Below are 16,480 nucleotides of genomic sequence, written 5' to 3' on the forward strand. Positions count from 1 at the left end.
ACTAAGTACCAATAGCAATTTTAAGTGGAAATATTAAACAAAAACTGCTTATTATCGAGGAAAAAAGAAAAATAATTCGTCATCTATGAGGTAATGATAAATGTACTAGGCGTATGCTAGGCGTTTAACGGAACGGAACGCAGTTTGACACGTTTGACATGTTTCATATTTGACAATTCAAGTGATGTGCTAGTTTTATCTATACTAATATTATAAAGAGGAAACCTTTGTATTTTTGTATTTTTGTATGTTTGTATTGAATAGGCTCAAAAACTACTGGACCGATTTCAAAATTTCTTTTACCATTACTTAGAGGGATTCTTCCGAATCCGTATAGGCTATATTTTATCCCGGAAAATAGATAGGATTTTTCGTGGTAGTGAAAATTGTGGAGTAAGGCGTCCAAAAAACTGCCGTACGTTAACGATTCTCGCGAACGCTGCCTAAATGGTTAGAGATGTATGGTTGACTTCTATAGAAAAGTTGTAGAACTCAATAATGCCTACAAAAAAGTCCGCGATAGTATAAACCAAACATTTATATTTTAGCCATTATAACCACTTTTCCATAGAATAAAAGTAATTAAAATTATTAGCCTATGTTTATTGATCATATTATCGTCAAATACTAATCCTTATCCAAATAAACTATTTATTGAGCAAGATTGTTTCAATAGCTATAAATTGCTTTTTATTTTATTCCAATCGGACAATCCATTCAAAAGATATTACGAATTTAAAATTGTAATTGGTATTAAAATGAATGATGGTGTCGCACGACTCGCACGGCGAAACCGCAGGGGTTCAGAGAGCTTAAAAAATAAATGTCCACCCGTGCGAAGCCGGGGCGGGTCGCTAGTGTTTTATATTATGCGCAGTTTATATGTTCTGTTTTTTTTTTTTTCAACACAAATCTATTGATTATAAAATAGTACAAATCAAATGAAAAATGTGATAACTACAGTCCCAAGCTGATCTAATAATAATAATTATGACTAAAAGATTAGAAGTTGGAGAAAAAAAAAATAGTTTGTCTATGGTCACTCATTGTTTACGTCAGTGAGCCAAAAAATATTTGCGAATTACGCAGGATTTTAATCATAAATGTACCTCTTTTTAATGATTAAAAACGTTAAAATTAATGCAGTTCCGTAAACGGAAACTCGATTTACGAAAGTGATTAGTTAATAGTGATGAATTAAAAATTATAACCTGAAAGGTTACGGAGTCGTAGATGTTATTAGAGAAATAAGTGTTTATAGTATTAACAATGGCTTTGCAGCTGTCTAGAAGAGAGGTAGAGGACCTACGATCTTCCCTCGACCGTGCAATCTACAGGACTATTGGAAAATCCGATAGTTCTTTACTGTCCACAGTATCATCTTGTTTGACCAGTGGGTAAGGCATCTTAAGTTTTAGGCTACTTTGAAAATATTAAAACATGATTAGTTGGTCTATAGTGGGTATTTCATTCAAAACATGAAAGTCCTGGGCCTAAAAAAGTTATTATTTATCAAAGACTAAGCAGCTTACACTGATGCATCTATATCAGAAGTGCTTAGAGTTTTCCAAATGTTTGTCCAATCTATTCTTGAACTGGTTAACAGAGCTTGACATAACTGTATCCTTGGGCAATTTATTATATGATGTATGAACAATTCTGTTGGTTGGAACAGTTAAGGAAAACTTTGTGCCTGAGAATTCTCCGTTGTGTTTCTAAAGTCTACCAAACTGCACTTTGTCAGTGTGGTAGGCTATAGTCTTAACCTTTCTCATTTTGAGAGGAGACACATGTTATGTGGGTTAGCAATTTATTTTATTTAAATGTAATATTGTTTCAGATATGAAAGACGCAAGATAATAGACAAGATCTCTGCGCATATAGACTCAAAGAAAGCGAGCAAACTAGCAGACAAGGTCCTTGCCTTGGCACAGGAGCTGGTTTCCTCGGGGAAGGCTCCTAAAAGGAAACATGATGAGAACAGAGAGAAGGATAAAGAGAAGGAAGTCAAAAGGTTTACAATAATATAACTTACAATAATAGGTTTATAATACTAGGTTTATAATTACAATATTATAAGTTTACAATATTATAAGTTTACAATATTATAAGTTTACAATATTATAGGTTTACAATAATAGGTTTATAATAAGTAAAACTTCTTAAAATGCTCCTCATTCAGATATTTTCAGGGTTCCATACCCCAAAAAGAAAAAAAGAACCCTTGTAGGATGACTTTGTCTGTTTATCAGTCATGGCTGTCAAAATAACCTATAGGGTACTTCCCATTGATCTAGAATCGTGAAAGATAATTTTTTGGGCCTTTTCTGAAAGTGCCGGCCAAAAAAAATGGTACAGATCATTAGAACTAGCCATTTGGAGCAATAGTTAATGTGGCAGAAAAGTTGTAGGATTGCTCTGAACCAAGTTATACAAGTTTGTAGATTCATCATTTTCATACATTTTATTGATTTCTAAAGCTGAGAAACAAAATAATGAGAAACAAAAGCTGAGAAATAAAATAATCTAAGTTTGTCTATACTTGTTGATGCACACACAAGATGAATAAACTAATTTTCTTTCTTTCTTTCTTTCTAATGATAGATATTGCTAAAGCTAATAATGTGAAGCAATTGTCACTATGATGCGAAGATTAACCTAGCTTAACCACTCCATATCTAAAAATTCAATCCCTAAGGCGCTAAAATAATAAGTTTGTTTTTGACATAAAATTTCAGTTTTTGAAAACACTTTTTATCAACAGATCTCGACATGAAGAGAAACATGAAAAAAATGATGATAAAAGAGATAGAGATAAAGAAGAGTTAAAAGAGAAGAAAGTGGAGAACCTGATAGAACTCCCTCTCATCATGCCAGGGGGGGAGACCATAGGATCCAAGATGGCCGGCCTCAGTGCTGATAAAATCAAGGTAAGTAGAAATATTTATTATTTCTAATTTTTAGGGTTCCATACAAGAAAAAACTGGCCAAGTGTGAGTCAGACTCGCGCATTGAGGGTTCCGTACTCGGGTATTTTTCCAACATTTTGCACGATAAATCAAAAAATTTTATAGACAAAAATAAGTAAAAAATCTGTTTTAGAGTGTACAGGTAAAGCCCTTTCTTATGATACCCCACTTGGTATAGTTATCTTACTTTGAAAATTAAAACACAATTTAATTCTTTTTTAAATGATGTAACCACAAATTCCAGGTTTTCAAATTTATTTCTGTACTTGTGCTATAAGACCCACCTTCTGTCAAATTTCATGATTCTAGGTCAACGGGAAGTACCCTACAGGTTTCTTGACGGATAGACAGACAACAAACACAAAGTGATAAGAGTTCTGTTTTTCCTTTTGAGGTACAGAAACCTAAAAAGGAACCTTTATAGAATCACTTTGTTGTCCATCCGTCCGTCTGTTGTGTCTGTCAGGAAAACCTATAGGGTACTTCCCGTATGGCGCGGAACCTTCCTGTGCGAGTAAGACTCGCACTTGGCCAGTTGTTTTAGTAATGAAGCAATTTCCAAGCAAGTGGGAGAAAGTAACATTATACTGTTTGCAGCTGATGATGGCGAACGCCCAGAAAGAGATAGAAGAGCGCAAGCGCACGTTAATGGCGCTTAAGGGCGAACCGCGCAACGTGACGGCCGCGGCGGCAACCGCGCAACAGATCAAAGTGCAGATGCAGCAAAATAACGCTATACCGCCACCTAGCGTCATCAAGCCCGTACTATACTCCAAACCCGGTAAGGGCGAATCATAGAACCACCTCTTAATAAAGCATTCCGCATTGAATGATCTTTAACATGACGTCACCGCCCGCTACAGTACACTATAGCTGTGTTTACTAAACTAACCGGTAAAGGCGAATCATGTCATGTTAACTCACAAAATATCGTAGTGCATAATACAGCAAAACAACGCGTCATCAAACCTGTGGTGTACTCTAAATCCGGTAAGGGCGAATCATAGACACAACAAATTGTGGTACATAATACAGCACAAAAACACCATCCTGCCACCTAGGGTTAGCCAACCCGTGCTGTACTTCAAACCCGGTAATTTTACAACCCGCTTAAGGGCGAACCACGCAACGCGCAGCAGACCAAAGTGCAGATGCAGCAAAATAACGCCATACCGCCACCTAGCGTCATCAAGCCCGTACTATACTCTAAACCCGGTAAGGCCGAATAATATTACGATGCCTTAATGACCTATACCATGTGTGCTTTCCATTAAGGTTGAAACCAATGAGTGTTGTTCCTTAAAAGAGAATCCTGCAATAAAAACCCCATAAGGGCGAATATAAATTATTAAGAATTCTTCTATTAATAAATTAAAACCCATAGGGTACTTACCGTTGACCTAGAATCATGAAATTCTGCAGGTTTTATCGTACAAGTGAAGGAAAAATCCAAAAACTGTGAATTTATGGTTACATCGCAAAAAAATTAAAGATTTGTGTTCTCGCCCATTTCACTAAATCACAAGAAAATGGTTTGAAATATCTTGTACGATGGTACGGAACCCTTCGTGGGCGTCCTACTCGCACTTGAATGGTTTTTAATATTGTGATTGTATTTCCAGCGACGATGCCCCTGTCAGCCGAGGAGTTGGAGAAGCAGAGGAAGATCGCGGAACTGCAGGCGAGGATACAGAGGAAACTGGCAGGTACTATCCTATCCACGGAAAGAAGTTAGTATAGCTCTCTCTCTCTCCCTCCCTCTCTCTCTCTCCCCCCCCCTCTCCCTCTCTCTCTCTCCCTCTCTCTCTCTCTCCCTTTCTCTCCCTCTCCCTCTCTCTCTTTCTCTCTCTGTCACTCAGTTCCATACTAGTGATAGAGACAAAAATCTCAGCAGGTGTGACCCACTTTGAGTCACCAACCAATCACAAACATACGTGACGTATGTTTGTGATACGAGTATAGCCGGTACATTCTATACTTAAAATGGAAATCTCAAATCACTCACAATACTTAAAGGCCGATTCACACCAATTGCGTACACGTAACACGTGCGTAGTGACGCGCGTAAACCCCTAACACCGCATACGTCCATGCTTTACGCAAGCGGTGTGCCATATTTCATACAGTTCCATACATTACAATGCAATGACGCAGCCTGTGTGAACGAGCTTTTAAATATTGAAATCACAAACATGTTTTCAGAAACATTTTCGAATTGAATATTGGATATTTTTTGTAAACATGTTTACAAAAAACATTCTGACTCCACGATTGATCAATTATTATTTGGATTCCAGGCGGAGCCCTAGGCCCGGCGGGGAGCACGGGGCCTGCGCCCCTTATTCTGGATCGCGAGGGGCGCACTATCGACACCTCGGGGAAAAGGGTCCAATTGACCCATGTAGCTCCTACCCTGAAGGTATGTGAGGGGGTTTACTTATGGCTTAATTAATCTATCTGTAATCATGTTTTCAAAGATATCATATTCCTTTTTGATACAGATTACACACAGATTGATTACTTATTTATTCCGGCAATTAAACAGGCGGTTTTGTAACCCCCGATCCAAAGACGTTATAAGTTTGACGTTTGTATCTGTGGCATCGTAGCTCCTAAACTAAAGAACCGGTTTTTATTTAGTTTTTTTTTTTTTTGTTTGAAAGGTGGCTTGATCGAGAGTGTTCTTAGCTATAATCCAAGAAAATCGGTTCAGCTGTTTCAAAGTTATCAGCTCTTTTCTAGTTACTGTAACCTTCACTTGTCGGGGGTGTTATAAATTTTTAATTTACACTTGTCGACAGGCCAACATCAGAGCGAAAAGACGCGAAGAGTTTCGAGCCCAGCTTAGTGGGCAAGTGACAGAGCCAGTGGGCGAGGCCGCGTGGGTGGACGACCGCGTCGCGAGCAAGCCGCCCACGCGTGTGAAGCGGGCCTTACGCTTCCACGAGCCGGGCAAGTTCACGCAGATGGCTGAGCGGTTGCGGATGAAGGTGAGTGGGCAAGTTTCTTGCCCAACTTTGGGATATTAAATATATATATATTTTTTTTAATGCTTAGATAAGTTTAACAAAATTATTATAAGTATGCAGTCCTTATTTCTACAGCATAAAATTGGAGTAATGGTTGTCAATTCATTTTAAACTTACAAACTTTACCTCCTTATAATATTAGTATATATATAAATAATTCTATTCTATTCTATTCATAAATGAATAGAATAGAATAGAATTATTTATTTGCATAATGTGTGTATAAAAGATGATGATATGATTACAAGGTTCGACACATTAGCCGGAGTGGCGTACAAATATTGTGTTAGTTATATCTACTTACATGCGGTTTGTTAAATTAAAATATAAAAAAAACAAATCAGGCATTGAAATGAAAAAAAAAATTAAAACGTACAATGCAAAAAAAATATGTCAAAACCAAATAAGAAATTAAAAGCCAGTCGTAACCATGGATCATAAAAAATAAATAAATAAATAAATAAAATACTAGGGTATACAGATGTCAAAATCAAATCACACTAATATTATAAAGGCGAAAGTTTGTATGTGTGTGTGTGTGTGTGTGTGTGTGTGTGTGTGTGTGTGTGTGTGTGTGTGTGTGTGTGTTTGTATGTTTGTTACTCTTTCACGCGAAAACCACTGGACGGATTCGGCTGAAATTCAGAATGGAGATAGATAATATCCTGGATTAACATATAGGCTACTTTTTATCCCGGAAAATCAAAGAGTCCCAAAGGGATTTCGAAAAACCTACATCCACGCGGACGAAGTCGCGGGCATCAACTAGTGAAAAATATATCTTATTATGTCAAAATCACTTTTTATCATATTGGAAAAATTCTTCTAAGGAGTAAAAATTTTTCCCTTGCGTATATGCGTGAGACTAATTTTGTTAGCTTCATTGGGGGGTAATAAATACCTTAGGCCAACTGTGGGCAAACGGTTTGTAGTTCAGGCATGTGCCTGACTGACTGACTATAATTGTTTGATAAAAACTTTTGTTCTAGGCCCAACTGGAGAAACTGCAGAATGAGATTTCTCAAATCGCCCGCAAGACAGGCATATCGTCCGCGACCAAGTTGGCTCTGCTCGCCGCCGACGTGCCCGACTCCGACCGGGTTCCGGATATCGAGTGGTTAGTGCTTTTAGGGTTCCTTACTACACAAAATTCAAAATATTTTTATTCAATTAAACTTTTACAAGTACTTTTGTATCGTCAAGTGCATCTACCACTGGTTCGGAACGCTATTCCTACCGAGAAGGACCAGCAAGAAACTCGGCGGTTGCTCTTTTCAAAGATTTGATATACAATATTATGCCGTGTATAAAAGTAATTGATTACTTTTATAAATCGCATCTGCAAAATTCGTTTGCCAATGTTTGCTAAAACCAATGAAATTCAGACCTTATTGCTTGGCGATAAGGTTTTAAACACAAGTACAACAGAGACTCGCCATTAAAAATAAGATTTCTGCGCAGGTACATCGGCGCGTATAAAAGTGTAAACTATTAACTGTACCTTAAAAGAAAAAGGAACCCTTTCAAGTTAGCTTCAAACTTATAGCTACAATTACTGGACTTGATTTGTTTTGCCCACAGGTGGGACAGCGTGATTCTAATGACGCCGGAAGAACGCGAGACGAAACGAAAGCGTGGGAAAGCAGTGACGTCAGCTGACGAACGTTCCGATACGCAGAGGGTTGAAGCTTGCAATATAGGTATGTTATTTATCCCATCGGACTATGAGAGTGAGGGAATACAATAAGTATCCTTACAGTAGCCTCTCAATACATTTACAACTAGCGGATACCCAGCGTCTGCTACTATGCTAAAAAAAGAATGTGCCTTAGGCATTGTTTTAGTGGTCTAAAACCATCTTTGCATTATTGCCTTTCTTATGAAACCGGTTTGGGGCACATCGTTGGGTGCTTCCAAAGTCTATAATGGAAGGTGGAAACATTTTTTGTCTTTTAAATATTATGATAACATAATTTTTAGGGTTCTGCACCTCAAAATAAAAAACGGAACCCTTATAGATCGCTTTGTTGTCTGTCTGTCGTGTCTGTCAAGAACACCTATAGGGTACTTCCCGTTGACCTAGAATCATGAAATTCGGCAGGTAGGTAGGTCTTATAGCACAAGTAAAGGAATAAATCCAAAAACCGTGAATTTGTGGTTACATCACAGAAAAAAAAATTAAAATTAGTTTCAATTTCCAAAGTAAGATAACTATACCAAGTAGGGTATCATATGAAAGGGCTTTACCTGTACATTCTTAAACAGTTTTTTTTTTATGTTATATCCGAGTACGGAACCCTCGGTGCGTGAGTCTGACTCGCACTTGGCCCGTTTTTTTTACTTGTTTTTTTGTTTAGGTGACGACGACATAGTGGACAATGTCAACGAAGACGCCATTACGAACCTGGTGGAGCACCCGCAGCAACTAAGGGCGCCTAGTGAGTACCATCATTTGTTACTCGTCACAAGTAAAGGAATAAATCTGAAAACAGCGAATTTGTGGTAAAAAAAAATTAAAATCTGTGTCAATTTTCAAAGTAAGATAACTATACCAAGTGGGGTATCATATGAAAGGGCTTTACTTGTAAATTCTAAAACAGATTTTTATTTATTTTTATGCATAACAGTTTTTGATTTATTGTGCAGAATGTTGGAAAAATACTCGAGTACGGAACCCTCAGTGCGCGAGTCCGACTCGCACTTGGCCGGTTTTTTTAACTATAATTTATTATCTTCAGCGGAACCTCTGAAACCGACATACATGCCTGTCTTCCTCACGAAGAAGGAGAGGAAGAAGTTGCGGAGGCAGAGTCGGAGGGAAGCGTGGAAGGAAGAACAAGAGAAGGTCCGCCTCGGCCTCGAAGCGCCGCCGGAACCAAAACTGAGGTAAGTAATATTGTTTTAGCCGGTAACTGGATGGGTGACCGATTTTGGAGGTCGGAATTTGGCCTTTTCCTCCGTGCTTCGGAGAGTATGTTAAAGTGACGCATTCCGGTGCTTTCTTCATACAAACGGACAAGGGTGATCATTACATTATTTGATACTAGATGATGCCCGCTACTCCGTCCGCGTGGGTTTAGGTTTTTTTGTAAATCCCGCGGGAACTCTGGTTTTCCGGGATAAAAGTAGCCAATGGGGTAATATTCCTGTATTCCTCACGAAGAAGGAGAGGAAGAAGTTGCGACGGCAGAGTCGGAGGGAAGCGTGGAAGGAAGAACAAGAGAAGCTCCGGCTCGGGCTCGAAGCGCCGCCAGAACCTAAACTGAGGTACGAAATGATGGTTAAGCCAAAATAGCTGTTAAACAGCTACTATATAGCCATTATAGCTGTTAAACAGCTACGATACTATACTGTAGTTTTAGTGATTTAGAATTTTTCAAATCCGCATTGTATAGCGTGCAAAACTCGGGTCAACGCCACACGTACGAAGCGGCATTGACTTCAAGTGGTCAAGCTTACGAAACGTTGGTTGACCTGTAGCGTCAGTCAGATGTTTTATTTGCAATATATAAACTTTAAAAATACAGGTACGTGTCTTTGTTTTTGCTAGCGTTCTGATTACAGCTTGTATAGCAGTTATAGAATACAAATTAACTAATTAAAACTAATTATTTTTACCCGACTGCGGCAAAGCCAAAAGGAAGGGTTATGATTTTAGCAGTCAATGTATGTATGTATGTTTGTATCCAGATTCTGTGTTCCACCGTAGCGCCTAAACTACTGGGCCGATTTTGATGAATGAGGTGTCAATTGGTTCGTTGTAAAGGTCCGGGTGGCATGGGCTATATTTTATTTATCTGGTGCCTCAACAGGATATCGAACCTGATGCGCGCGTTGGGCACAGAGGCCGTGCAGGACCCGACGGCCATCGAGGCGAGAGTGAGGGAACAGATCGCCAAACGACAGAAGACGCACCAAGACGCCAACCAAGCCAGGGCGCTCACCAAGGACCAGAAGAGGGAGAAGGTGAGAAAAAGATGAAAAATTTGTCATTTTAAAAGTACTCTGAACTAAGACTGGCACTAAATTAATTAATATATTATTTTTCGCCTCACTAGCTCAGAAAGGGCGCCTTTGCTGTCTAAAACCAGTGAGCAAAAGTCGTTTTTGCTCACTTAGTGCGAAAAAGTGTTGAACTTTTCTTGTGACAACACTTTTCTCACTGCGTGAGCAAAAACGACTTTTGCTCACTGGATTTAGACAGCAAAGGCGCTTTTTTTGCACTAGTGATGTGAAAGTATGTATCACCAATGGAAAAGTTTTTGTTTCTTGTGTCTTGAATCCCTCACTACACTTAGGATACTAACTTAGAATCCTTCACCCGCTCGGGGTTCTAACTAGGCATTCGCAACGAAAATGAACTTTGCTATCTTGTTGAACCAAAACTATTATTTAAATAATAAATTATTTGGCGATTTAAAATCCTCGTTTGAATCGTAAAGTAATTGGATATTTAAAGAAATTTAATCTTAAAAGAAATTAAAAATAGGTATTTCAAAATTTGAATAATGAAATTAATATACGCACGCGCTCTTGGAAAGGCCTATGTCCAGCAGTGGATGCATACAGGCTGATGGATAGAAATTAATATAGGTATAAAGATAAATAAATTCAATAAAATATGATAATTTTTACTCTCAGGTTGATAGAAAAATACGTGAAGACACGTCCATGGGGGTTCACGTGGCTGTATACAGGTATAAAAAACACTTATAACCAGCTTATAACATTATAAGGTATTAAAACTTACGACATGGTCCTGTCGAAATAAAGTGTGTCTGTCTGTCTGTTTGTGTCTGCTACACTTTCACGGCCTAACAGTGTAACCGATTCTGACGAAATTTGGTACAGAGTTAGCTTATATCCCCGGGACAGACACAGGCTACTTTTTATCCCGGAAAATCAAAGAGTTTCCACGGAATTTCCTAAAGACCCATCCACTTAACCGATTTGTATAAAATTTGGTATCTAAGTAGCTTGAGTCCCTGTAATTGATATAGGCAACTGTTATCCCAGAAAATTAAACAGTTGCTACGGGATGCTTAAAAACCTACATCCACAGGCACGAAGTCGCGGGCATCGTCTAGTATCTCTATAAAAGAACCCGTCTCATTCTGAGAGGAGACCCGGGCTCAGTAGTGAGCCGGCGATGGGTTGACATTACCGCGCTTGTGTCGTAAAAAATACTACTGCACTTGTGCTATAATAAAATATTATCACATGGTTTTTATTAGGTAGCCAAACGGTGGATTAGATAGTATAAAAATGAGTGCGTGTAACCTTTAGTTTTACACGCGATGTTAGTAAAACTAAGATAGCCGTCCCAAAATAGCTGTTCTGTTTGGCAGCCATTTGACGTTTAAACATGATTTGTGTTAAAAAAAAACTGAATCACTTTTCAGTCTTTTTTGTTTTTGACTTTGATTTCAGGGTGAAGGACCTATTCGAGTGTGCATCAGCTAAGTTCAAAGTAGAAGTAAATGCTCAACAATTGCACATGACTGGATTCGTATTGTTACATCGCGGTTGCTGCGTAGTGGTCACCGAGGGCGGGCCCAAACAGCACGCTAAGTATAAGCGGTGAGTGGTCACCGACACCTTCTATCAGATAATGCTCACAACTTATGCTGCAGGTTTTTTAAAAATCCCGTGAGAACTCTTTGATTTTCCGGGATAGAGCCTATGTCCGTCTCCGGGATGCAAGCTATTCTGTATCAAATTTTATCAAAATCAGTTTAACGGATGGGCCATGAAAAGCAAGTAGACGATCAGACAGACATACACATTGGCATTTATAATATTAGTATGCTGCCATTCTTTAACTAAAAAGCGGCTATGGCAAAAAATATTTTTTGAGTTATTGACCAAAAATGTGGCGATTTTCAAAAACTAATGTTTCTAAAAAAGAATGCTATGTAGGGCTAAGGTTTTTAAGTTGGTTCTACGTAGAATTGCTTTCAAAAACATTAGTTACTAAAAGTACACACTTTTCTGGCTCAAAAATTATTTTTATTGGAGTTTAACGGCTTTTTATTTTATTTGTTACAGACACCACCCACAGAATTACACACTTAAATTACAAATGTTATTCCTTAAGTTGAGTTGGTAGTAACTCCATTTACGGGCATTCACAACGTGCATTAACACAACACACACAACCAAAACACAACACATCCAAACCTAACACACACTCAAGTAAACCTAAATGGTTTTTCTTTGTGTCAAAAGCAGAAACATTCCATGAAATGAAATAAAAGTTTATGAAATGAAATGAAATGAAAATTTGATGATTTAAAAAAAAATCCTGTTAGTTAAAGGACGGCAGTATGGATATGAATTGTAGACTCTGTCCGCAGGCTGATGCTGGAGCGCATCAAGTGGGAGGAGGAGATGGTGAAGGACGCGGACGGGGGGGAGGTGCCCAACGCCTGCCATCTGGTGTGGGAGGGCGTCACCGCGCGGCGAGCCTTCGGGGACATCAAGTTTAAGGTATTTTTCCTTTACTCATCTAAATTTATAGAAAGAAATTGTTCAAAAATTTCGAAGACTATCGATTTTCAGCCGTAGCCGTAAATTTGGAAAGAAAGAAAGAAAGAAAATTCATTTATTCATCTTGTTAGTAGGTTAGTAGTTTTTAATAATTACTTAATAATAATCGAAAAACTTCCTGCACCCACATGGCACAAGATGAAAATTTATTAGCAAAATGTAGCAGGGAAGTGTCAAACATTTAAATTACCGCACTTGTGTTTTAATAAAATTTTACCGCACAGTCTCTGCCGGTGGCCTACCTGTGCGGTAATATTTTTATCACACTCGTCCGGTAAATCGACAATTAAGATAACAAATAAAGGGGAACGCACACTTAACGCATCGAACGAGTCGAACGAAGCGAATTTTAGAATTTTGAATATGAAACTTCGCACACTTCCCCGCGTCGAATCGTCCGAATCGGAAGTGTGCGAGATTTCATATACTGATTTCTAAAATTCGTTTCTGTTGACGCGTTCGGCTCAGATAAGTGTGCGTTCTCCTTAAGAGTGAATTTTTGAGTAAATGTATTAAGAGGGATCGACAGAGTATCGACTATTCTCACAAATTAGTCGATACTAGAGCTAATTTCTTAAACTGGACCTTTTCAAGTAAAGATTTTTATATAAACACGTGGAAATGATACTGCCATTGTCGCAACTAGATTGCCATAAGCCTACTTTGTCGAATTAGTTTACAAATTGCGAAAAACCAAAAAAATTCGTGGGCAGCCCGTCGCTTGCCCCTTAAGAGTGACTTTTCGAGTAAATGTATTAAAAAGTTATTTCTTCTTGTACAGGTGATGCCAACAGAGAAGCAAGCTCGCGAGCTTTTCCAAAAGCACGGAGTGGAACACTACTGGGACCTCGCCTACAGCGGCGCCGTGCTCGGCGCCGGCGCTGAGGAGCCCTGAGCCGCTAGCGGAGCCCTACCGAAATGTGTGTTGATATGAATAAATGACTTGTATAGACTCGCTACTAGTTTTATTTACTTCCATTTTAACCAATCGACAACAATGATAAACGCTTGTAAATAAATGAATGATACTCTCAAACACCTCTACGGATGGTGGCCTAATAACTCAAAATTTAAAAACCCCCGACAAAAAAACCTCTATAAGAAAATCAGAAAAGAGGTGATAACTTTCAAACGGCTGAACCGATTTTCTTGGATTATAGCTAAGAACACTCTCGATCAAGCCATTTTTCAAACAAAAAAAACTAAATTAAAATCGGTTCATTAGTTTAGGAGCTACGATGCCACAGACAGATACACACGTCAAACTTATAACACCCCTCTTTTTGGGTCGGGGGTTAAAAACAGCTGTTTTTGTGGTCATAATTACCGCACATGTGCGATAATAAAATGTAATTACCGCACGGTCTCTGTAGGTGTTATATTACTTTTCAACACTTAACGACAAAAATCCCTAATTAATTATTATCAGAGTTGGAAAAACAGTAAAAGAAAAACTAAACATTGTTGTTTAAAACATGTTAGCCACTCCGCTAATTACTTTTAAGTATTTCTATAGAAATAGAGAAAGATTTTTACAATATACTATATGAGTATCTCTGAATGTAAACAATAATAATTATACTATATTATGATATATCATCATTTTCAACAGTTAATGACGAACCTAAACTCAACCAAAAAATTTCCGCTTTTAATTGTTAAATAAGGGTTAAGATAGAAATAAAACGAAAACCATTAAAATTTTCAATTAATTTTATTTTGTACAGCGATCATAGACGCGCCGAGCGGAGCCGGGCGTCGACACTATATATACAGTCGCGAATTAGAAAACACATTATTATTTCATTAATTATTATAGCCTAGAAACATTCATATCTATCACATTTTCATTTAATCTGATCCGATATACCTTGGTCACGGATATTTTAATTCGTATGGAATATTAAATTGAAATACAAAGAACTTTATCTTGTACCTGCGCAGTGGGTAATTTGGCGGCAAAAGGTGATGCGATGGCAGGATTGTTTAATCTGCCACGCGATTGGTTCTTTAATCACTCAAACGCGATGCGGTTCGTACAGTTGGCGTTAGGTAAAAAAATCTTTAAACATGTCTGTGCATAGGTACCTACAGCACTTTCTCGCAAGAAGCGAAAAGATGACTGACGAACCAAATTTGCGGCAGGATAAACTCTTCGCCGCCGCTATCGATCGATAAATCACTCACAACGCAAGTATAAAGTTATTTTTTCGGACTCAAATCGTATACGCTCCGATTGAAGTGAATATCGGATCGGATAGTGTGAAAACGCTTTTCAAATTCAAACTACAATTTTGACTATCCGACACAGATTGGGACTACGTGACGAGAAATAAAAACTAAACAAAATGGCGATTTTGAAATGCTCGCCTACGGCTCGTGCTTTGAACTGCGACTTTTTGATAGTTTTGTATTGGATATCTCTTGAAACGTTAAATTCTAAATTAAATCCTCAGTCATTTACCAATGGAAAAATCAGCCATAAATATATTTAATAGGGCCTTTGCGCTCTTATTCGTATTCGTTTTCATAAAAATACGATTCAAAACGGCCGTCATATAAAATGTACTGTACTTGGTAATGTAAATGGTTTTTTAGTGTGCGCTTGTGCACTCATTTGATTCGTATTTTAACTAATCCACATAAATACGAATAAAACGTAGTGATTACATACTCTTTGAATACGAATCAAATGAGTGTTTTCGTATTTATATGGTTCAGACGTTTATTTTGTACTAGAGGATGCCCGCGACTTCATCCGCGTGGATTTAGGTTTTTAGAGATCCCGTGGGAACTGTTTGATTTTCCGGGATAAAAAGTTGCCTATGTCAATAACAGGGACGCAAGCTACCTCGGTACCAAATTTCATACAAATCGATGAAGCGGATGAGTATTTAGGAATCCCGCGGGAACTGTATGTTTTTCCGGGATAAAAAGTAGCCTATGTCCTTCCCCGGAATGTGTCCTAAGTCTGTACAAAATTTCATTAAAATCGGTTCAGCGGTTGAGCCGTGAAAGCGTAGCAGACAGACAGACAGACAGACACACTTTCGCATTTATAATATTAGTATGGATGATGGACATATCGAATCGTATTTTTATGAAAACGAATACGAATCAGTGCACAAACGCCCTTAGTCAAATCAAATTAAGTAGTGCAAAATAAAAATAATTGTCACGCAGCTTATAGTACATCGGTAGTAAGGAAAAAAACCGTTACAATAATTTATATACAATTTATTTACAAGAAAACACTCAAGTCTAAGCGTACATGACCGATTTTTAAACCGATTTGGATTTTGGACCGATTTTTTAACTTTCTTACATGAACTACACAAAATGTATAGAACTTAACGTTTAACCGATTTTTACATAGTCAAGTCAAAATCTTTACTCAAAGTAAATTTTTGATTTTCAATTAAAAAAAATTATGTATATTCAAAAAGCGTAGACCAAAATGCGTAGAACTAAAAATACTTCAACCGTTTTTGACGGCCGATTTAAAAATGGATATTTCTAAATCGACCGATTTTCAAATCGGTCATGTAAGCCAGAAGGACGATTCTTACATACACAAACATTAAACTATCCAAAATAAACGTGCAAGTATATGTTTTGCATCTTTTTCTTGGCATAGGTCGTCTCTTTCCCTCATTCTCAATGACATGTGATGTCAAACTTGACAGCTTTTATCTAAAATTTGACAGAAGAGAATTTCTGTACAGAATCCAGGACACTCAATTCATACAGAATCCTTATTTGCTCCCGAAATATTAAAAATCCATTAATAATAATTACTTATCAGTTTTATTTTTAATATTAATTAATAATTAGTAATAATTAATTGCCTAATTAATTAATTAACCCGAGATCGACATCGCTTATTTCTAATCGACATATCACAATTAAAATAAAATATGCTTAACTATTTTA

General features: G+C 37.7%; 1 protein-coding gene across 1 annotated transcript; it reads left to right on the forward strand.

Moving 5' to 3' along the window:
- Window positions 1-873: 873 nt before the first annotated feature.
- LOC123878786 (U4/U6 small nuclear ribonucleoprotein Prp3) lies at window positions 874-13,500 on the forward strand. The gene is made up of 16 exons (XM_045926110.1): window positions 874-1,397; window positions 1,841-2,014; window positions 2,765-2,930; window positions 3,567-3,750; window positions 4,592-4,675; window positions 5,267-5,388; window positions 5,771-5,959; window positions 6,988-7,115; window positions 7,580-7,698; window positions 8,356-8,436; window positions 8,737-8,884; window positions 9,811-9,964; window positions 10,640-10,695; window positions 11,429-11,578; window positions 12,355-12,487; window positions 13,329-13,500. Exons 1-16 carry the CDS (start codon window positions 1,270-1,272, stop codon window positions 13,440-13,442), a joined length of 2,130 nt encoding a protein of 709 aa, XP_045782066.1. The 5' UTR covers window positions 874-1,269; the 3' UTR covers window positions 13,443-13,500.
- The last annotated feature ends 2,980 nt before the right edge of the window (window positions 13,501-16,480 follow it).

Source organism: Maniola jurtina, chromosome 26 (assembly GCF_905333055.1).
Source record: "Maniola jurtina chromosome 26, ilManJurt1.1, whole genome shotgun sequence".
In the NCBI taxonomy this organism is placed as follows: domain Eukaryota; kingdom Metazoa; phylum Arthropoda; class Insecta; order Lepidoptera; family Nymphalidae; genus Maniola; species Maniola jurtina.